This window comes from Nipponia nippon, unplaced genomic scaffold (assembly GCF_047370975.1).
Source record: "Nipponia nippon isolate SJK-2023a ecotype South Korea unplaced genomic scaffold, ASM4737097v1 scaffold_6, whole genome shotgun sequence".
NCBI classification, from domain to species: Eukaryota; Metazoa; Chordata; class Aves; order Pelecaniformes; family Threskiornithidae; genus Nipponia; species Nipponia nippon.
Window position 1 is genome coordinate 20,394,954 of NW_028262380.1, and position 23,716 is coordinate 20,418,669.

Consider the following 23,716-nt stretch of genomic DNA (forward strand, 5'->3'; position numbering starts at 1 on the left):
TCTGTGCCATTTAAACTGTGCATTTTAGATGACCCGTAACTGTTTTATATTGTTCTAGATACAAACAGCAGCAGCATTTTGTCTTCTGATCCTGAATCCCAGAAATCCTACTCAATTTCACAGTGAAAGTGAACAAAAGATTATCCCCCAAATAATTCCACCCCTCAGTAACCTCAGCATGAAAGCAGTGGCTTCCAGAAACACACACACAAACCATCTGCAAGACATACTGGATCCTGCTAACTAAAAAGCTAATAGAAAAACAAGCAACAGATGTCTCCAATTCACAAGTATTTAGTAGAAGTTTCCCAGCTATTGTTTTAAACAGTTTTGAATACTTTTGTTTGGACTTTTACTCTGAAGATACCCTTATTTTGGATTGCCACATAATGATAGCGTTAGAATGTTTCAATGCAAAATTTCTAGATCAAAGCTGCAACAGGAAGAGGTACTGAGTTGTGAGGGTTTTTTTCACTCCAGGTAAAAGACTGTTGCTTTTTTGTTTGCTTACGGGAAAATGCAACTGGAGCATCTAATTTAACCTGGTTGGTGGTTAAGAATAATCTTTTTACCTACCACCAGGATAAGTCACTGTTAAAAAAGTATGCCACTTAGGTAGTCACTTTTCAAGAGAACTCCTAGCTTCACCTGTTCATTCCCATCTTTTCCAAGCTGCTTAAATATACTTCAGCTACGCTGAGGTGGACCATACATTTTCCTTAAAATCCATACACAGAAATGAGGTAAATGAAATAAATTTATTGTATGGCTCTACGTTACTTCCTGTTTATGCATCACCCCGTTGCCTCTCAATCCACCCCAAGGCCTTATTACAGAATTCCTAACTACATTAAAAAGTTAGCATTAAAAAGGTTTTGGTTCTAGGAACATATCCCTCTCCAAATTCAGAGTATTTTCTGCACTGCTCTCCCTGAAAAATTAGTAAGCAATTATGCAGATTTTTCTATAATTAATGTCAGATAACAAACTTCCAATATTTCTTAATTATAGGAACGCTTACTTCCTTCTGTCCAAGGTTACCCAGCATTGATTTAAAAGCCTGGCTTGTCTCCATACTCATCAGTTTATTACATAATCTCTTGGCTATTTTTTTGGGTTTTTGTTTCCCCCCCAAGGAAAGTAGCAATTAAATAGCTCTTTTACATACCTAAAATAATACATGTATACTTAAGATTACAACAGAACGTCTCAAAAACCAAGCCCAAGCCTTTCAACTGTCCTTGGAAGCCAGGAACAAAAGCTGGCAGCACAAAGTATTACAAATAGTTTTGCTAAAACAGGTGCACACTTACTTTGTTTGAAAGCATGGTAGACATTCAGCAACGTCAAATGATCTCCATCTATGTGGGCAAACCTCATCTTGGCTTCATCTGCTGCTTTCTTTGCTTCCGTGGGGCGAACAAAACACTGTGGGACTAAACAAGGTTGGTATGGGCCCAACACAAACGCCCATATCGATGAGTCACGCATTCACAGATAGAGGAACAAGGCCTAGCTAGGTCAGTTCACAGAGCATAGGGCAGGGCAGGATGGCCTCCAACTGCATCTTGGACTGTTTACTACCTTGATTTGGTACATCAACACCTAACCACATCTGTAAGACAAGAGGGTTTCAAAGCTACAGAGTACCTGATTATTTTAATAGAACTATAAGTAGGCATCAAAATCTCTAGTCTGAAGGCCATCAAGATTGCCGATGTATACTGGAAGGCTAAACAGATCTTAATTCAAGACCCAGTGCTGATAGCTCTACCAGGAGCTAGTACCCCATGTAACAAAACATTTTAATTGCAAATTTGCTTTCTCAGAAAGCCTCTATGGACAGAGTGAAGACGGTAGTTCTGAAACTGTACTGCACTAGCACAGTCTAAATAAACATGAGTTACCACAAGTCTGCTACCAGACAGAACACACTAGTAAAGTCAAGTCCTCTTCCCCAGATGGTATTGTTATCAGCACTGGTACACAGAAACATGTGAATGAAGGTATTAATAAGTCTAAAGGTTGTGATGGTAGCGGTAGTGGTGGAAGGTTAAACCGTCCTTTGGCACTACTTGAAATAAAAAAAAAAAAAATTAAAAATCGCAATGTGATGAGCTTTCTCTATCATTATGTTCTCTTACATAAATCTGACTCGGTCTGACTTGAATCTAAAAATCATGTTTTAACATTCCCTTTCCAAATACAGACTACCAAAGACCACAAATAGTATTGCAGCCAACTAATTCACAGTCTGTCAACATTCTTATAGGTTTGTAATATCAATACTAATTCACAAAATGTTGAAAGTAGTTTTAAGAGATCTTCACTTTACAGAGATCTACAGAAGGAAAAAAAATCAGTTTGGTTTTAAGTAGATGTAATTTTTAAGAGGTTAAATTTCAATAAAATTAATGCTAAGCAAGATGCTACAAATACTTTATCTTTTTCCATCTGCTTGGGACTACATTAGCCTTCTCATAACTGAAGCCAATCAATCTTATGAGAACACCTATTTGCATCTCATCTGTCTCTAACAGATGAGGGCCTTTTTGTGGGGTGTTCTGTGGTTTTACTTTATTTTATTCTTAAATTCCCATAAAAGCCCCAAAAACACTACATTTCAAAAATATGTTGAGTTGAATACTGGATGGAACTTGAGAAAAAAAAAAAATACACACTGCAACAGTGAATCACGTGGTAACAAATCAGAAAGACCAAAGCATTAAAGAAAATAGGAATGCAGGTGCAAAATAAACACCCTGTAATTTGGGTCCTGCATTTGAAAACAGAGATAATATAAAGTGCATTTTAATTTCAAACTCAGACTAATAAAACAAAATTCCAAATTATTCTATCACTGGCTTAACTCACTGTTTTGAATAGGTAATAGCACTTTCTACCCCACAGCAAGACACCACAGCTCTTACAAAATGAAGTACAATCATTTAACCTGCTCATTTATTCAATGCTATTCTCTGCTCTTTTCTGGTACCTAGTTTTCCATTCAGTTCAAACTATTAATACATGGATTGCTATCCAGAGCCAGACAATCTTTATGTGGACTTAAGGCACCAAAACATACAGTTATACCACTGGTTTAAAAAAGTGTTTACTTTGGGAAACGGTCCTCATAAATACTAGGACTATGTTTGGGGTTTTTTTGTGGTTTTTTGGTTTTTTTGGGTTTTGTTTTGTTGTTTGGTTTGTTTTTTTTTAAGAGCAGAATTTTCATTTACAACCCATATATTAACCAGCTTCAATACTATTTTTTTTTTTAAACTTATTTATCTTGACATTAATTGTGCCTTAAAACAAAAAAAGTATCATGGCCTGGGAAAAGGTAAGTAGAAAAAGGAGTAAGGCAAATCAGTTCAAGACCACAGACAAAAATACTAGACTTACTGTTCTGTAGTAGAGATTGAGGGGAGAGGGGGGAAGGGAAGAGAAAGACAGGCACCAACCTACCACCACCTCCGCAATTAAGCCTACCATTTAATTAAAAAAAATTATTACGATTCTGCCCTGCCCATCTGCTCTGAGTCTGAACAATCATAACTCTGCAACAAACATTTTAGCTTGTTCTTAAAAAAAAAAAAAAACAACTTTCATATAAATATACTGTAAGACTAAACTGAAGCAACAGATTTTACACTTAGCCAAAACTTTTTTTTTCTCTCTATTCAACCAAGTTAAGCATGTAACCAGTACACCTGCATTGTGAAGAGCCTGGTAAAATAGCACACCCAAAAGACAAAAGAGTATTTATGAGTAAGAATATCCCCATTTTCATAATAGATTAAATCTTGCTGCTTGTCCTATGACGACTAACTATAAAACAAAGTCAGTTCTACATAACTGGGAAATGAAATACAGGGCTTGCTTGATAACTTTTTTTCTCATCAAGCTCTCTCAACAAGCAGCTCTGCTCTGACGCACTGCTATTCACATAACGCAGCAGCAAAGTACAGCTGCGCACACAAATTAATTCTTATAAATATACATCCTCCCCCGAAGTTTCTTTCTTCCCTTTAAAAGTAATGACTGTTCTTCAGCTTTGCCACTTAATGACTGAAAAATGTATCATCATTTCATGTACAAGCTTACGGTTTAATATAAATTACACTGTAATCCTTTTGGAAATACTGGGATTTATGAAAGTGCAGAAGAATGCACAATACAAAATAGATTTCACTGCCTTAAAAACAGAGTGGTTGAGTTGACACTTCTGGTCCTGGCTACGAGCCTAAAAAGAAAATTCTGTTCCACTAGCCTGATTTTTTTCCCCCCTCTATCAACTCAAATATATATATACTTTTAATTAAAGTTAGAAGCAAACTGTTTGACCATTTTATGCATGTTAATTTCTTAACATTTTTATTCATTAGCTTCAAGGTCTGTACGTAAACCCATAATGATTGATTAAACCCCTGTATGAAGTTCTAAAAAACAATTCTAATTTTATTAGAAATATATTTATATTGTTTATGTTTTTGATGTGGAAAACTCAAAATTTTCCCCAAACTGAAGATCTGCATTTTGTTTAGTATCTCTTTCCCTGCTATTACCTGACAACATGGCAGTAATAGATAGGACCTCATTAGAACAGTTGTAGTCACAACTTGCAATAACCATTTTAGCCAGCTGTGGGTCCAGTGGAAATTCAGCCATCATAGATCCCAACTCAGTCAAGTCTCCATCATCATTTAAAGCAGCCAGATAATTCAAAAGCTCTAAGGCTCTCATCAGAGTTTCAGGAGCTGAAAGAAAAAAAATATTTAGGTAGGCACATTAACTGCTCTGAATAAGCAGAAAATGAGGAAGCACAGAGTATTATAAGCCAGATATAAATGAATGGGCGGGGGGCATCACTTATTTAGAAGAGGTCTTAACTGGATCAAAAGCTTTGAATATGTGAAGATTATTGCTTTTTAAAATTCATACAGCAGTGGCATTGTGAAATATTCAGTATCATAGTAATATCACTTCCCCCCCCCCAACACATTGATGCGTTCTCCCTTGTTCCATACAGAATAGATTGATACAGTCCTAAAATCTCAGCCATGTCAGCTTTAGATATCTATAGTCTTTCACAAATCTGAGCCTGTAAGAACGTCCTCTTAATCCTGCATTCCTCATAGTGAGAGTGTATTACACCTACAAAGAAAAACAGAGGGAAATCCAAAAGCCTTCCTGCTAAGCTATCATACATGCTGCATAGCATGAAGAATGCAGTTGTTCTGTACAGCTATTTAAAAGCTTACAGATTATAAATTTTAATTTTTTTAGGGGGAAAAAGCAACCAACTTTGATGTATTTATATATGGCTGATCTATGTTTTTAATTAGCAAAATAATCTACTTATTTTTAAAGTATATATGAACATTTAACACTGTTAGAAGGAAGGTACACATTAACTTTACAGTTTGAGCCAAAAACATGTATTCAGCTTTAAAAATGCTAGCCAATTTTATTTACATACAGTTGTTAACTGATGCACAATTAGAATGTGTAATCAAAGTGATAAGTAAAAAACCTCATCAAGTAATGTATTTTTCTAATGTCCACAATTTTGTCTTATCCTCTGCAGGTAAGGGGCATTCAGTAGATTCCTCGGTTCCATTAAAAGCTGTTATGCAGACAGAAACATAAAAAGCTTGCTTTGGTAAGACTAATAAGCACTAAATTTCAGGATAAAAGATACTCCTAACAGATTACAATAAAAACAGTGAAAAAAACCAAAAGAATTTATCCCAGGTTGTTGTTATATAAAATATTCACTAAAATAAAGATTTCAGAAGTCAAAACATGACACAGTAGACAAGATAAAATAGAAATAGATACCTGGAGGATCCATAAAATCAAAGTGCACCAAATCATCTATACCAAGCTTCTTGAGCTGCAATACTACAGATCCTAAGTTAGACCTCAAAATTTCAGGGTATGTGTTGTCCTGGGGGAGAGGGGAAAAAAAGAAAATTCAGAACACTTGTTCTTCCAAACACTTTAAACTACACAAGCATTCAAATTCTGATTTTGTTTGGTAGCATGGCAGTCGACTATCTGTATCAATTAGATGTTCTTATATACGCAATCTAAAAAAAGTAATCTTACCTGCATTTCAGTTTTGTAAGCCTTCTCTGTATAAAGCCTGAAGCACTTGCCGGGTCTAGTACGACCAGCACGGCCAGCTCGCTGCTGAGCGGAAGCTTTACTAATCGCAGTCACCAAGAGAGACTCCACTCTGATACGAGGATTGTATACCTATTCGAAAGTGGAATGAAAGCAGGAAAGAAGGAAAAGAATGAATACTGCTCATGGATAAGACACTAAAAAAAAAACAAAAACAAAAAAAAGACTGCTTTAAACTTATTTTCAAACACAGCTTCTGACTAGGAAATCACAAGTTGCATTTATCTGAAAGGAGAAAAAAAATTGGCTACAAAAGCCTTTGGATCAGTGACAGAAAGCTTCAGATATAGCTGCCTAGAGAACAGCATTTACTTTTTATTCATTTGTTAACAACAACTCCTGCCAGGCTCCCTTGTCCTCCTTAAATGTGTGTATTTTTAGATAAGATTTTCATGGCAGAAGGAATGTGTCCAATTTGTTCTATGGAGTGCTAAACACACTCTTGATGCTCAAATAACTCCATGGAAAAAAGTTGCCTTGATACAATTATAAGGTTGAATAATCATGTTCTAGAGGTCAGAAAAAGCTAACATGAAGGTTGAACGCAACTGTAAAAATCAGACCGATGACAAAGCAAGACTGGATTTCAAGGGTACATGCAGACTGTCACAGTACAAAATATGTGCTGGAATTTACTGTAAAATTTCCATTGCAGTCATACATAAACAGCAGCCTTGCCAACTCATTAGGGCTCATTGAAAAGAACATACTGTAAAAAAAAAAAAGCTGCAGTCAGATAGTAGTTTCAGTTGAAGATGTTCATTCGTCCATGTTTTAACACCCCCCTGATGTGAATAAGTATAAAACATGTACAAAAACTTTATTTCTTATTACATAAGGTATTCTTCCAGTATAAGAACTACTTGTGAAAAAAAAAAAAAACAGCCTAAATAGTGACTGAAACTTGTGTATGAAGATGCATTGACTGCTGTATCTCATTTTGCAGAAGTTTAAAAGGCTGACAATGTGTATAAGTATTAAAGGAAAAGTCTAAGAAACCAAGTTATAAAGACAGTTATAGTTACTGAAAAAAAAAATGAGGAACAAGAGATTTGTATTTTATTCTTTCTTCAGTTATTGGGTTGACTGTAGGCAAGCTATTTCAGTTCCTCTGAACATCCCATGATGTTCCAAAAAGCACAATACAAGCTCGATGACAATCTTCAGGGCTGCAACAGTACATGATAAATACTGCCAAGAAACAGTACCACCCTAGGCATCATTTCTCTCTTCTCATTTTAGTGCTGGAGTTTTCTACGCTAGCATGACTTTAAAAAAAAAAAAAAATGGTGCTAGAAGCCACCTCTTCTTATTTACTTTCATATGATTTCTTGGTTTTACTTGAGCATTCTCAAGCATAGACACAGCAGAAATCCACCCTTCCTAAAGTATCTAGGAAATTCATATTCCAGGCCTAACTCTCAAAATCCTCACATTTCCATTTTTTGAAAATAAAATTCTTCTGCACTGTATTGGACTGCTCTAGACACCTAAAGTTTGCAGACTAAGGGCAAACCTACCATAAGTTAAAAACAACAACAACAACAAAAAAAAAAAAAACACAAAAAAACCAAGGTCAAGATTTCAATCGAGGAAAAGACCTATCAGTGCTTACAAAGGGACGAGTTACCTGAGAAAACTAGATTCCAGTATCTTTCCTACTATAAAGAAAGACAAAATGAAGTAGTATTTACCTTCTGTTTTGCAAAGCCAGGATCAATCACAAACACAACACCATCTATTGTTAATGATGTCTCAGCAATATTAGTGGACACAACCACCTGTCAAAAAATAAAACAGTAAATGTAACTACTTTGTCCTGAAGATGAGGGGCTCTGATTCTGTCTCTACACCAAGAATTTTCAGCAAACTTCCCTTCACTTCATCAATAACTATTAGAGCTATGCACCAACACTTCTACAGGATGATCTGAAATCAACCAGATTAACTTCTACTGAAATCAGAGAAATTTCTGTCCACTGTTTCTGCTCCCCTATGTCTCTATTAACAATATAATAAATGTTAGTTTTGAGAAAAAGAAACAGAAGAGAAAATATTTTACTTACAAAACCGCTATTTAAAATTTTTCCTCACATCTGTGGTACAAAATGACAAGTTACACTGGATCCCTTTAATACCATTGTTCATTTCAGCTTTTTAACTTTTTTTAGAAAGCCTAAACAGGGCAAACTGGTTAAATAATATTAAATAAAAGGTTATATAACTGTACCAGCACCGTATGTTTTTACTTTGGAATAAAGCAGTTATCAATACATTCCAGCTAAAATCCTGAACAACAGATACTTAATTTCAACTTTGTCTTTTTAAATTACCAGATATTCAAACACCTTTACATATTTTTAAGGTTACATTCTTAAATTTCTATGAACTTTCTGAAGGTTAAGTCTCATGCAAAAATTGAAACAAGGTGATATCACAGTTCTGAGGCTTGATTTGCCATCATTCAAGCGTTATGCCCAGAGATGTCCTGTAACAGTCTACAGATATCATCAGCTCTCATCCCAATAGTGACCACATTAAATCACATTATTAGCAAGTTTAATCAGCTGCCTCAGAGAAGACCTCAAACCCGTTCACCACTTCATCAGAACTACTCACCTTTCACCTCTTAATTTCAGAGTATTCTGTCATCATTGTTTTCAGTTTAGCAATAGAGAATTTGAGACCCCTAACAATTTGTTCAGAATTACAATGAAGCCAGTGGCTGGACTAGATTGATAATCCTGCTGATTTCTCTTCCTCCTGGCTTATCACTTTGACAATAAGTTACTTATTACTCTCAGCTTGTCTCTTCTTAAGTAGACTTAAGCTTGCCCAAATACTACTATATATTGAAAGCAATACTTTGGTGGGGGGGGGGAAAAATTGTAATTAATTCAGAATTATGGCGTTCCACCCTGAAACGACATGCTACTTAGAACTCCTCAAAAAAACCCCAAACCAAACCCCGTACACCTTTCATTCACAGGTAACCTTCATAGATTAGTCAGAGATAAAAGCCACAAACATCAATGCAATTAAGTGCTGACACAAAAGCACAATACATTTTCATAAGAAATTTGCTTCAAGTCATTAAATATGCAAATTAAACTAGGACTCCCATGTTAAAAGGCTAGCCAATCCACATTCTGCTTGCTGTTTCAGAGTGTACTTTATCTAAAAAGTCTCATTTTTTTCTGGATCTACTAACCTATAGAAGCATCCATACCCAGAATCTTCAAATACCAATTACAGAGCAGCATCAAAAGGTTTTGGTCTTGCTTTTAATCACGAATTTCTATTAAGACACTTCAACACCAATAACTCAACACTGTTAGTATGCTTAGTCCACAACAGTCCAGCAATTTAAGTTGTACTTTAATTTACTTAACTTGTACTTGAATCGTACAGAACTTTCCAAAGGTGGAAGGAAAACAGTTATTTACACAGTGGATTCTGTTGTATGTACCGATCTCATTTGTTAATGTCACGTTGGTTAAAACGCATAATTAATGAATGTAAAAACACAAGAAATTTAATAAAAAACTTGAGGAAATTATGCCACATCTTTCAAGCCTAAATCAAAGTTACTTGGAAATCAAACAAATGAAATTTGCGCTAAACTACATAAAATAATGAATTGTGCCTAATGAGCTTTAACTGCAGTTTTGCAATTACTGAAATGGTTATGTTAAAGATGTTTTTAAATATCAGATTAGCAGTTTGATACACCAAAGAGTTTTAAAGATTAATTTAAACAAGTTACTTTGAATATTAAAATATACATATTATCTCTATATAAAAATATATCTATATTGCATATGTATTAACTAATAATGCTCAAGAATCCTGAAACAGAAAATAGAACGCAGTTTGGAAAGAAGGGATTAGACAGGAAAGGGGAGTAGAAAGGCTTGCTGTTAAGTCATCGTCCTCCACAGTATAAACGAAATACTCTGATTAACTGTAACTATTAAAAGCATTTTTTTATCTTTAATCTTAAGCTTTCTTGCAATAATAGCTGATCTTGCCTAGCATATTTAAGAGGACAAAAAAAGCGCTAAGTTATCAAGCTATATCAGTACTAGTTGTTACCATTACTACTACTGCAAGATGCCACACAACTTCCAGTATCTTACTTTCCTTCCACAAAGTTAAAGCTCAGGAGATACTTATTCAGACACTGAAAGCACTTCACTTAGTTTTTATGACCATTGAAATTATTTTTATGGCCTTTGAAATGATTCAGACCTCCTGCTAGCTCTCTCTCCTCAGCAGTTCTAAAAACTAGGTTCAACTCCCACAGGAGACTGTGTGAAAGCAGACATTTTCTAAGACAGTGGAAGCCCAGCAACACATGGTCCTACTTTACATATCTTGATCACTAAGACGACCTGAAACTAAAACAACATTTAAAGACATTTACACACAGAGACACACTTTCACTCATTGCTAGATTTGTTATGGAGATAAAAACCAAAACACAGAAGCCAGAACATTTCAGCCAAAGCAGGTAAAGAGGAAAAGTGTTTGTTTGTTTTTGGTGGGTTTTGGTTTTTTTTTTTTTTTGTTTTTTTTTTTTGTTTGTTTTTTAAAAACCATAACAGCTTTATAGGTCTGAATCTGTTGCTTACATATTTTGTGCCTGCTTTTGCCTACAGTTGGTATCTTTCCAGCGTGGCAATTTTTCTTGTAGTAAAATTGCTGCTACAGAGTGTCTTCCTCTTCGACACTGGTACTAGGTTTGTCAGTTCAACATACTGAAAGTTACACACTGCATCTGTTATCCTCTTGTCAAGAAAACCAGAAACTGCCTATTTTGAAGTGCACAGTTTTAAACATGAATGAAAATTTAGTGAAATACACAGCTATCACTTGTTCATCACTGAAAAGCAATTTCATTCATTTAAGTCATTTGCTAATACAATCTTGTTGCAGCATTAGTTCCATGATTTCAGATTGAATGCTTTCTGCAATCAACTTCAATAGGAAAGAGAGGATCATTTCACTAAATTTATTAAGTGATTTATTCTTCCAGAACACTAGAAAGTTGTCACTAGTATTCTACATGCATTGCACTGCACAAAAAAGCAAATAATCAAGGAACAAACCCTGCCTAGAGCGGATAGTATGACTCAGCTTTGACCTTCAAAATCTTAACTTTGTGATCACTACAGTTTCATATAGCATTAGTTTAACTTGAGGAAGCTCTACTAAAACTCCTTGCAAATGTTCAGTTTTAGAGAAATAACCACGTAGGTTCTAATGCAGTTTATGTGAGCATTCAGGCATTGAACTACTAATCTTACAAAGAACATTCACTAGTGCCATTTCAAGTTTTTCAGTTTCTCAATCCATTTTGCCCAATGAAAGAACCTCAATTCCTGCTTACTACTACAGAAAACATGAACCTCTAACTTCAATGTACTTGTTTTAACTTGCACCTTCCCATAAACCTTGAGAAACAGACAAAACCTGCCTGATAACGTCCCCTTGAAGGGATAGTCCATTTTGTTTCCAAAAAAAGCATGTCTCAGAATAGTTACTTAGGGGAAAAAAATCCCATCCCTCCATGTAAATCATGTAGTTGTCAAATTCAGTATTTAACCTGACTTATTGTATTTCTCATAAGAAACTTAAATGAATGCCAGTCAAACATTCCGGCCTTATAAATGGAAGCCAGAATTTTGAATTGCACTGAGAAAAAAAAACTCCAAGACATCTAAAAATTTTAATGTGATAAAATATTGGATTATTAAGGCTTCATCAAAAAAACCTTCTACTTGTTGCTGTCCAAATACACTTAAAACCAGCTGAAACTCATTTAATTGACCACACAACTGTGACTGGCTAGTTACTGAACAGCATACTATTTACCTTTCTTCCTATTGCTCCATTTTGTTTTTTTGGTGGGGGAGGTTCGAAAATCCTTTGCTGTTGTTGTGGAGGAAGGGTGGAATACAATGGAATGATTTTGATGTCACCAACTTCAGGGCCTAAATCATCAATTTCACGTTTTATCCTCTTGCAGGCTTCATCAATCTCCTGCAAAACAAAAATACTGCTTAAAAGAGAACTCCAGGAAATAAGGCAGCATATTTTATTTTAGAGTACCTTATGACAATTAAGTCTACACCCTGAAGAACAATTACAATAACTTCTACTTTAAAAAAAAATAATTAAAAAAAAACACAAAACAAGGTGCTTACTGAATTTGCAATCAAATTTCCACAATACTTCAAGACGCTTCAGCTTCTATACTCTAATGAACAGCCTAATTTGCATTCAACATCCTTTTTCTTTTAGTCATGTTTCCTAATTAATTCTCTACATATTGTACTAAAATTGAAATCTCTCACCCTGGAATATTAAACTGCACTCATGACCTTTTCAATTTTCACAATCTAAAAGAAATTGATGTGCAAGATATTTAAAATAAGCCAATTAAGCTTTAATGTCACGTATCACTAATGCAATTATATGGAAGATTTGCTTCATTGTACCTAATGAGAACAAATACCTTTACAGTATAAACATGGATGCTCAAAACCAAACCTCTCAATCCAGTGTTTCAGATTTTACTTTAAAATTAACTGAAATCCCATTTAAGCTTAAGAAAAGTCAGTGAAATACTCTGAAGATGATAAAGATCTTTCATGCCTTTTTTACCTTAGTATTTTCTATAGCACTTGTTAGCCTATTTTCTGACTAGCTTACCATACAAAAAAGTTCACCACAGCCCAATCATTTGTAATTCCATTTCATTTTAAAACAGCTACATTTAAGTCAGCTAGGTGAAAGTGCACAGAGATTTAGGACAATGAATAACACAACTCATTAACTTCAACTTAATAATTATAACAGAGCCCCCACTGGTATAACTCAGAGGCACGCTTACCAACTATTGATATTCCAGCTGAACAACTGATAGGACAATGAAGTCGTCATGACAAGAAGCAACAGTAGGCAAAAGCAAAAAATGGCTACAACATACTCTGAGAAAAGAGGCCAGACCTCCCTTATAACAAATAATTTGCCAGCCTGAAGCTGAAGTGATGCTTAAAACCCTTAAGCAAACATATAGAACAGGTTAACTGTAAAATTACTGCTCTAAACTGTAATTAGAAAAGCAAAAGCAGTCTCCTTTTTAGAAATCGTAAATTCCAATAGATCCTGGAACAAACCTGTGTCCTTTTCATTTGTTCTTAGACTTGTAACTTTTCAGCACAGACAATACAATACTCATGTTCTGTATTGATCAGCATATATAATTAATATAAGCACAGCAAAATGAAGGCTCTTCCTCTTTGATGTCAAAGACCCCTTTAATGCCAGAAAGCATTAGGCTTACTATTACCTTGCCAATTTGAACAAACTGCAGATATTTACAAAAAACCTTTTAAACAAAGGTGCACTTTGCCAACAAATCCAATACACCCTTCATAAAACCTAAGAGGCATACAAGAAACTGAGCTGGAATGCCCCCTACTGGTTTACTAACAGAGAATGAGTTTCTTTACACAGATGTCAGTATCTGGTGTTCTGTCAATAAACCCCTTTTTTAAGTTCAGTAATAGCCTCCCAGTGAAAAGGGAAAACCTAACTTAATTGACAGATCATACACAGTACCTCAGTAAATTAATACTTTAATAATGATGCTTATCTAAAAAGACATCATGTTAAAAGTAAAGAGTTGACTAACTAGGCAGTGACCCTCCTTCTCAAATTTGCACCCAGAGTCTTGACAAGCTGATACTTGGGCCTGTTAAATATTTAATACAAAATTAGATTCTATCTTTAAAAAAAAAAGGTGCACGAGCCAAATGCTAAAACAAAAATACAGCACAGACCTTAGCTCCTGATCTGAAGGTCACTACACTGTTTCATGGAATTTGAGCAGATTACACTGTGTAACTGGGAAAGCTCTGATGCTGGACAGGATGCTTAGTCTTCAGCAGTAATGACTAGAGACTCCAGGACAGTTTTATACTTAAGAGATAGTAAAATACAAGCAAGCAGTGAAAAATCAAAGCACTACACTCTTCAGGCCACATGTGTTCACAGCCACCTATCATCTTTCAGAATAAATAAAAGTGTTGTTTCTCCCTACAGTTTCCTGATGTAGTTTCAAAGAATCCCTAATCAGGACTCACTAAGATACTTCAACATAGAGATGACAAGTGCATATATAACCATTACTCTGAAGATTTGCGGAGGTAACTGAAGACCTCTCATCATAAACTGCTGAAAGAAGGATGCAAGTCACCAAGAGCCACTGCCACTTATCTAAAGACAGTAAAAGAGAATTCTTTAGTACTGAGTTGTTTTAATAAAAAAAAAAAAAAAAGGATAAAAGAAAAAAGGATGGTTTTCTTTTATTTACCACACTGGCAGAAAAGTATATCTGTACTTCAGCTGTATCCACAATCACCCTCCAATTCCAGCAGACGACTAAATGTGGTCTCCCAAAGTACAAAATCTAGAAGGCATATGTGTAGTAAAAATAGTTTGAAAGTATTAAGGATTCATTTAAGTGTTAAAGATTCATTTGTATCACATGAAAAGTCTGGAGATACGAGAGCTACAGTTGAAGGCACAACCCTAACTTTAATCCTCTGAAGATTCAGCAAGTCTAATTCAATAGTCCTGACTTAATCAAGCATGAAAGGCTTTTTTTAAAAAAACCCAACCACACACATTTAAATATTTGCACACTATCTACTCCAAATCCATTACAAAACATCTTGAAGAGGGATTACTCCTCAACTCACATGTAAGAGGAGGTTTTTCGTTCTTGGTGGGAAAAGGAGGGCAGAGTGCAACTTGCCTTGCATTTAGATTATGCTTGAAAAACTCCTCAGAGCCCTAACTATCACACTGACTACCTGAGAGAGCAGATACCAGGGTACTGGCAGCAGGAACAGACACAGGATCAGAGGAGTCATGGTTACACCCATGACTGCCCAGTGCATCAGCACAAAGACCTGCTTCAGAATTAATCAAAGAAAGTAAGCCTAACATGCAAAAAGTGTGAGCCTTAGGCAATGCTGAAGTTACTAGATTGAACTTGATCCTAGTTCCTCTTTGGAGTATTGTTTGAGAAACGGTTCTCAGTAGAATTGTCATCAATGGAATTGTCCATCAGTGCACTTATTTTGAAAAAGAGCTGACTACCAAAAGGTAAACAGCAAATGGACCACAAAGAAAGGAAAGGTTACATGCTAGCTAAGATGCTTATTTATCTCAAGCTGCAAGTGCCACATACACTGAATATATCAATACTTCACAACATCTGGTCATCAGAATTGTCCCAGACAGTCTTCTTGCTTGATCCAATCAAAATGAATTAACAATATACGTATAATATCTACAGTTCCGCTGCAGCACTATGGAAACTAGGATCAAGTAGCAGTTAAGAACTCCGTAGTAGTACACTTTGAATATCAGCATGGAGTCCTCAACATTCTTCTACACCCTCAACAGCAATTCTCCTTGGAAAAGCTCCAAAGACAGACAAGAGTCAGCAAAGAGAAGATATTTCTTTTTATGGACATACTAGTGATCAAGGAGGTAATGGGGTGGTGAATATTTTTCAACCAGGAAAAACAAAGTCATCTAAACATCCAAGTAAGAGTATCAACAATTTGTATTTTGTATCTACAGTTAAATAGTTTACAAAAGAAAAAAAATGCAGTAACCAGGAAAATCATTTAAACAAGATTATTAATAATTAAGTCAAATTTAAGCTAATTTAAATGGTATTCCTTCCAAGAAATTGGCATAATTAAGGCTGATTCCCCACACAATCCTGAGCAGGCTGCTTTGTTTTCAAACAACTGGTAGACAACAGGCCATATTTAGAATAACTGTCAAATTAGGCAAGTTTCAGCAGTTTAAGTATCAGAAAGCAATTCTGAGACACCAAAAAGCTCTAGGATTTCAACGGGAACTTCCAACGGGATCCACCAGACCAGAGGGAAATTCTGAGTTTGAAGCCTGTTGACAAAAGGAGTCCTGAATTCTGAGAATGCCAGTACTGCTGCTTATATTCGATTTTGGCATCCTCTGGATGGGGACAGCAATGCCTACTATTCATATCAAACTCTCAAGTAATTAAAAGCACGGTGATTTATTTTTCCCTTCTCGTGGCAGATCAGTACATCTCCAAGTGATATAGCTGGTTATATTAAATGACTCAAGCTGACAGAGCAGAACTTTTGCTCCAACTCCAGTGAAACACGGTGAGACGACTTCATCTGAGCATGTGTAACTATACATACAAGTACTCAAAAGCCAAAACAGCAGTCCTGAGTCACACACACTCACCCATGAACAGCATTAAATACTATAGTAACAGTACACAATATGCACACACCTTGAAAAAGGTTACACATCTTAACAGTTTCAACAAAGAAAACTAAAGAGCTATAGGTGCTTTTCAGGCATAGAGGAGGTCTATTTAATGCTTCAGGTTGTGGTCAAGATTAAGTACTTCAAAGCACTTTCAACCATTCCGTGAGATAAACATATTCAACGTCACCTGGAGATGTTTCACAGCTAAAATTGCTGGACTGTAACCGTGGAAACAGACGTGGCTGCATTTACTCCTTGTACAACAAGTATTGAATGCTGCTCTCAGGTCAACAGCCTTACTCCTTTGCAACAGTTAAACTAACCACAGAAAGGACTAGCTGCAGCTTAGTTTCTTTAATGCTCAAGATGCTTCACAGTCTGCCCCTTTGTCTTCCATCTCTCTCTCATACTGCCCAGTACTGCTTGCATCCCTCACCCCAGAACATGCAGAAAAATTACTTCAGCTAGAACAAGACACAGAGGGCAGAGCTGAATTCCTACCCCTCTTGTTTGTAAAACTAAATCCTTTTTTTCTTCTACCACCATAACAGTGCTAAAGTTTCCTTTTTATCCCTTATTGCAGAAAGTAAATATAAAACCTTCCACTTTGTTCAAAGGACAGCATAGGAAGGGGACAAAAGGCAGGTCTCCTATACAGGGCCGTTTCTTTAACCTGACAGAAATTAACTGGGAAGACATGATGAAAAGCTGTCAGCATTTAAAACTAGGAAGGACAGAACTGATCATTTTCCTATAGCTTAACTTCAAGAGTACCATTTACAGGCCTAGTGCTTAAATCCCACGCACCCCATCCCCCTTCTCTTTGATTTCGATTAGTAAATACTAAAAAAACTGAAAATGTGAACAGGATTTAGTATTACTAAGTAATATTTAGTAATACCCACTTTTTAAAGCCTTATCACAGAAAACCTTCTAGGTATGACTTTTAAAGATGGTCTGTGCCAGTTTAATTTAGAAACATGTTGGTTCCTCAGGCTCTGGGTTAGAACACGCAGCAAAGACTCAGAAATAAACGAACCACAAACCAATACCTCCCCAGCTGCCTCCAACACCACATCTCTACTGCTTAAGTTTATCATCTCACTACTCCAGTACTTAATATTCCCTAGCTCTGCATCAAAAACTAAGGATTTCAACATATCATTAGTTCATCTAAAAGGAGCTGTATAAAATTAATCACAGAAGAGACCAATTTTGCCTCTTATCATGCACAGCACATTTTTGTCTTCTTTATCTGCTCTTGAAAATAAAGTCTTTATTATACTATTCAAACTGAATGCTCAGTAGAAATTCACTTTCTTTTCGTTCCCTGATAGTATTTCTGCAGTAAAAAGCGAGGTGCTCATACTGAAAGGTTACTATTAGCAAGAACAGAAAAGAACTATAGGAGCAGTTGCATATATTATTGAGTTAGTGCAGCACATCTTTAAGAAGCAAGTTTGTGCTGAACAAACACTGTCAAGATTCTTACATAAAGAAGTTCCATCGAATGGTAGTCAAAAACCCCAAACATAAAAAGAAACCCAGGAAGATTAGCAGCAATGAAGTTACCGAGTTAAACTGCTCCCGCGAAGCTAACAATCCAATAACCTGAATTCCCTCCCTTTTGTTTGTGTGCAGGACCCATCTGTGCTGCCATGGATAAGGCTTGAAATTACACTGATACTAAACAGCAGTTACCAAATGACTGACCGCAAGTTACCCTGAGCCACCAAAGTACTTCAAGTGCTGGCAGCCATTCTGGCTCACAGGCCAAACTGTAAACACCCATTTAACTTGCTGGTCAGGCTCCACTCAATCTCAAGATCCAAACTGTATCCCCATTATCTTTAGAAAAACTGTTTCTACAAAAAGATGTTGACCAGTGATGTCATTTTAAGCATATTTAATGGAACAATTCGAGCACTTGGCATGCAAAACAGAATTCAATAGTTTTGTAAACATAGTCCTTGGGAACACTATTTCAGAAACCCTTTCTTCAGTTGACCCTGTATTTGGAGCAGTTATAAAGAATCTCAAGAGGTGAGCAAAACTTCGACTGCTCCAGTTAGAACATACTTTAAACTCTTTTAAATAGGAGGTGACAGTCTTATCTACATCAGCTGCTACACTACACACAGTCAGATTTAGCTTCACCTTGGATAAATGAGTCAAGCAGACATAACTGTTAAACCCTGAAAGCAACTAATACCAAAAAAGTATAAGGCAATTTTACTGTGTGTAAAATGAATATGTGGGGAAAAAACTAAATGCATAAATAAAAAAGGATTTCCCAAACCAGAAATATTTGGTAGACACTTTAACCCTCCCCCTTCTCTTTTGAGTTCCTATCACAGACAGGGTACTGCCAGCCACACCTGGCTTTGATGACACGAACCTTCTAGAAATTTTATTTTTGTCCTTAAAGCTGCATGGAACTTCACTAATTTCCCTTTCTTCCTCCAGGAACGAAAGCAAACTGCTACAAGCTAAACCGAGGAAACAACAGTAAAAAAATACAGCCCTAAGAGCTGCACCATTTCAGGAGATGCTCTGAATACAAATTCAGAGAAACAAAACTTTGTAAAATGATGTACTGAGACAAAAAAAGTTGTCCATGGAACAAGTCAACACTTGACCATAACTGAGAACTGCTCTGTCAACAAGTCAAAGCATGATTCCTATATTCAGGATCTTTTTGACCTGGTCTATTTGAAATATTTAATATTGACATGATCTAAAGTGAATGAAAAGCAAAAAAGCTTCTTCCCTTTACCACTTGAACACAATTAATATTATTACTCTTCTTTCAGTTTATGCTCCCCAACTCCTCAATACTTTCTATGCAAGGCTAAACAGGACACAACCTGTGTTCACTGAAGCCCAGTACACTTACTGCGTTAACCTCACCCAGTCACTACCACTGAGACTAAAAAAGTTGTCAATTTTAACTTCAATTTCCTCATAAGAAAGTCTCTGCTACTTTCTTCACGGTTCCAGCGGTTAACCAGCCTCACTATGATGAAAAAAGTGTACCTTTTAAATAAATCCCCATTTACAACACATTCTACCAAAACCTCAGAAGTATTTTGCAACTCTTTTCATAGAATCATAGAATGGGTTGGGTTGGAAGTGACCTTCAAGATCATCTAGTTCCAACCCCCCTGCCATGGGCACCTTCCACTAGACCAGGTTGCTCAAAGCCCCATCCAACCTGGCCTTGAGCACTTCCAGGGATGGGGCATCCACAGCTTCTCTGGGCAATCTGCTCCAGTGCCTCACCACCCTCACACTGAAGAACTCCTTCCTTATATCTAAGCTCAATCTACCCTCCTTCAGTTTAAAGCCGTTAGCCCTTGTCCTATCACTACAGGCCCTTGTAAAAAGTCCCTCTCCAGCTTTCTTGTAGGCCCCCTTCAGGTACTGGAAGGCTGCTATAAGGTTTCCCTGGAGCCTTCTCTTCTGCAGGCTGAACAACCCCAACTCTCTCAGCCTGTCCTCATAGAAGAGGTGCTCCAGCCCTCTGATCATCTTCGTGGCCCTCCTCTGGACCCGCTCCAACAGGTCCATGTCCTTATGTTGGGGGCTCCAGAGCTGGATGCAGTACTCCAGGTGGGGTCTCACAAGAGTGGAGCAGAGTGGGAGAGAATCACTTCCCTCATCCTGCTGGCCACACTTCTTTTGATGTGGCCCAGGATACAGTTGGCTTTCTGGGCTGCAAGTGCACATTGCTGGGTCATGCTGAGCTTCTCATCAACCAACACCCCCAAGTCCTTCTCCTCAGGGCTGCTCTCAATCCTTTCTCTGCCCAGCCTGTATTTGTGCTTGGGATTGCCCCAGCCCATGTGCAGGACCTTGCACTTGGCCTTGTTGAACTTCATGACGTTTGCACGGGCCCACCTCTCAAGCCTGTCAAGGTCCCTCTGGATGGCATCCCTTTCCTCCAGCAAGCACCACACAGCTTGGTGTCATCTGCAAACTTGCCGAGGGTGCACTCGATGCCACTGTCCATGTCGCTGACAAAGATGTTAAACAGTGCCAGTCCCAACACTGACCCCTGAGGAACACCACTCGTGACTGGTTTCCGCTTGGACATCGAGACATGGACCACAACTCTGAGTGCGACCATCCAGCCAATTCCTTATCCACCGAGTGGTCCATCCGTCAAATCCATGTCTCTCCAATTTAGAGACAAGGATGTCATGAGGGACAGTGTCAAAAGCTTTGCGCAAGTCCAGGTAGATGATGTTCATTGCTCTTCCCTTATCCACCAATGCTATAACCCCATCATAAAAGGCCACCAAATCTGTCAGGCACAATTTTCCCCTAGTGAAGCCATGCCTGCTGTCATCAATCACCTCCTCGTGCCTTAGCATAGTTTCCAGGAGGATCTGCTCCATGATCTCAATGGGCAGGGAGGTGAGACTGACTGGCCTGTAGTTCCCTGCATCTTCCTTTTTCCCTTTTTAAAAATGAGAGTTATGCTTCCCCCTTCCCAGTCAGTGGGAACTTCACCAGACTACCACAACTTCTCAAATATGATGGATAGTGGCTCAGCAACTTCATCCGCCGCTTCCCTCAGGACCTGTGGACTTGTGCACCTTCAGGTTCCTTAGATAGTCTTGAACTTGATCATCTCTTACAGTGGACAGTTCTTCATTCTCCCAGTCCCTGCCTTTGCCTTCTGCAACTTGGGTAGTGTGGCTTGAGAACTTGCCAGTGAAGACTGAGGCAAAAAAAAGTCATTGAGTACCTCAACCTTCTCCGTATCCTGGGTAAGCAGGTCTCCTGTTTCCCTCCGGAGAGGGACCACATTTTCCCTAGTCTTCCTTTTATCACCATAGAAGCTTTTCTTGTTGCCCTTGACATCCCTGGCCAGTCTTAGTTCTATCAGGGCTTTAGCTTTCCTCACCTGATCCCTGGCTGCTCAGACAATTTCTCTGTATTCCTCCCAGGCTACCTGTCCTTGCTTCCACCCTCTGTAGGCCTCCTTTTTGTGTTTGAGTTTGTCCAGGAGCCCCTTGTTCATCCATGCAGGCCTCCTGACATTTTTGCCTGACTTCCTCTTTGTTGGGATGCATCCCTCCTGAGCTTGGAGGAGGTGATCCTTGAATATTAACCAGCTTTCTTGGGCCCCTCTTCCCTCCAGGGCTTTATCCCATGGTACTCTACCAAGCAGACCCCTGAAGAGACCAAAGTCTGCTCTCCTGAAATCCAGGGCAGTGAGCTCACTGTGCACTCTCTTTGGTGCTCTAAGGATCTTGAACTCCACCATTTTGCGGTCACTGCAGTCAAGGCTGCCTTTGAGCTTCACATTCCCCACCAGCCCCTCCTTGCTGGTGAGAACAAGGTCCAGCAGAGCACCTCTCCTCATTGGTTCCTCTGTCACTTGGAGAAGGAAGCTATCATCAGTGTGTTCCAGGAACCTCATGGATTGCTTATGCCCTGCTGTGTTGTCCCTCCAACAGATATCAGGGTGGCTTAAGTCCCCCATGAGGACCAGGGCTTGTGAACATGAGGCTGCTTCTATCTGTCTATAGAGGGCCTCATCTGCTCGGTCTTCCTGGTCACATGGCCTGCAGCAACATCAGTTTTACTAACATCACATTTTAAACCCTTCTGGAACACTGACACCAGAACTTCACAGCAATATTTTTCAGTATATTTATCTACAATCAAGAACAACACTCCTGATCTGTACTTCAAATCTCCAGGTGCAGCCTGGATTCTTCCTCCAAAATGTGTAACAATCCATTTGGCTTTATGAAGAAAAGGGTACTGGGATGGCAGAGAGCACACTTTGCATTTGTAAGTGCCTAGGTTACTACGATATGCAGACAGATCTGTACAGTTTCTATGTCATTATTTCTGCCTCCCCCACCCCACAAGTTTAATCTGTAAGGATTTTACACCTACTCTCAGATTACTGATCTTATTGGAGTATGAAATCTAATACCATTTTAGCAGAACTCCAATAAACAATAAACCAGCTACCTCTGAGATCTGCAGGTGAGCCAGTCTTGAGACATTTAAAAAGTCAAGTTTAACAAATGTGTTATCTTCACAACTAGACTACCAAATTTGTAATCTCAATGACTGAGAACAAGTTTGACAAAACCTATTGCCTAAGAAAGGCACATTGACTGAAATGCAATTATACTATTCCCTTGTGAACAGAATTCCCTGTCAGAGTTTCCAATTTTGCCTGTGACTGACGACAGGCAACCTGGCTTACAGTTATCCAGGTTATCTCAGGTCATCCCTTTTCTGAATACTGGCACGAAACATAAACATTATTTCCATCTTCTGGAGCCTCCCTGATATACCAGGGTGGGTTTTTTGTTTATTTTTAATATCAACAGATGAGCTCTCCTCCTTACAGGGACTGTGGGATACAAGTCCTGTTTCAAAACGTTTATTCCTAATAAATATTGTTTTTAAAACATCCTCTTTTGTTACTAAAGGACTGAAAAGCAGTTCATGCAACATTATCATATACTTCTGCTCCTTTCAGGATTCAGGAAGGAAGTTTTTATTGAACACTTATTTCTGCACCATTAACAACAACTTCATCTTCATCCAGTAACAGGCTTATACAATTAAGATTCCTTTGGTTTCCAATGTATTTAAGCTTCTTTTTTATTTTTGGGCCCAAAAACATGGAATCTTCCCTAGTATCTCCAAGTTCCATCATCAACTTTGTGTCTTAATTAATCTCTACTAATTAACTGCTATCCATCTTATTGCCATATAAAATTACTCCAAGTTCAGTGGGAAGTGAAGGCAGTACCCTCATTCTGCCTTAGACCATTGCAATTACTCCTCATTTGAAGCCTCTTAAACCCAGAACAGTTCACAATTGCACGGTTTCACCTAAAACATCTTCCCTTTATGTAACTTCATTTGGCTTTGTAACCACATCTTTCTGACAAGAAAATCAAATCGTCCTGCACCCTGTTCATATTGTTTTCCAGAATGCAAAAGAACTACAAAGGATTTCTGCCCTGAGCCAGCAAAAATCAATGGCAAGACCCAAGCTCTTAAGCCTACAGAGCCCAAACCACATAGTGGTAGTGGTACCTAGAGCACGCTTCCCGGTTCTTGAGAGCTTTCCAGTTCTTGAGATTACAGTAGATCCTATCACTTTACATTCAACAGTAGTACACACGTA

General features: G+C 37.7%; 1 protein-coding gene across 1 annotated transcript in view; it reads right to left on the reverse strand.

Moving 5' to 3' along the window:
• The window catches only part of DHX15 (DEAH-box helicase 15), a 51,817-nt gene that overhangs the window by 11,786 nt on the left and 16,315 nt on the right, over positions 1–23,716 (reverse strand). Inside the window, exons 6-11 of the mRNA XM_087735830.1 lie at positions 12,070–12,237; positions 7,887–7,973; positions 6,115–6,264; positions 5,845–5,953; positions 4,569–4,760; positions 1,314–1,436 (exon numbers count right to left, since the gene is read on the reverse strand). Of these exons, the coding sequence (XP_087591956.1) occupies positions 1,314–1,436; positions 4,569–4,760; positions 5,845–5,953; positions 6,115–6,264; positions 7,887–7,973; positions 12,070–12,237 (829 nt within the window). The remainder of the gene's footprint in view (positions 1–1,313; positions 1,437–4,568; positions 4,761–5,844; positions 5,954–6,114; positions 6,265–7,886; positions 7,974–12,069; positions 12,238–23,716) is intronic.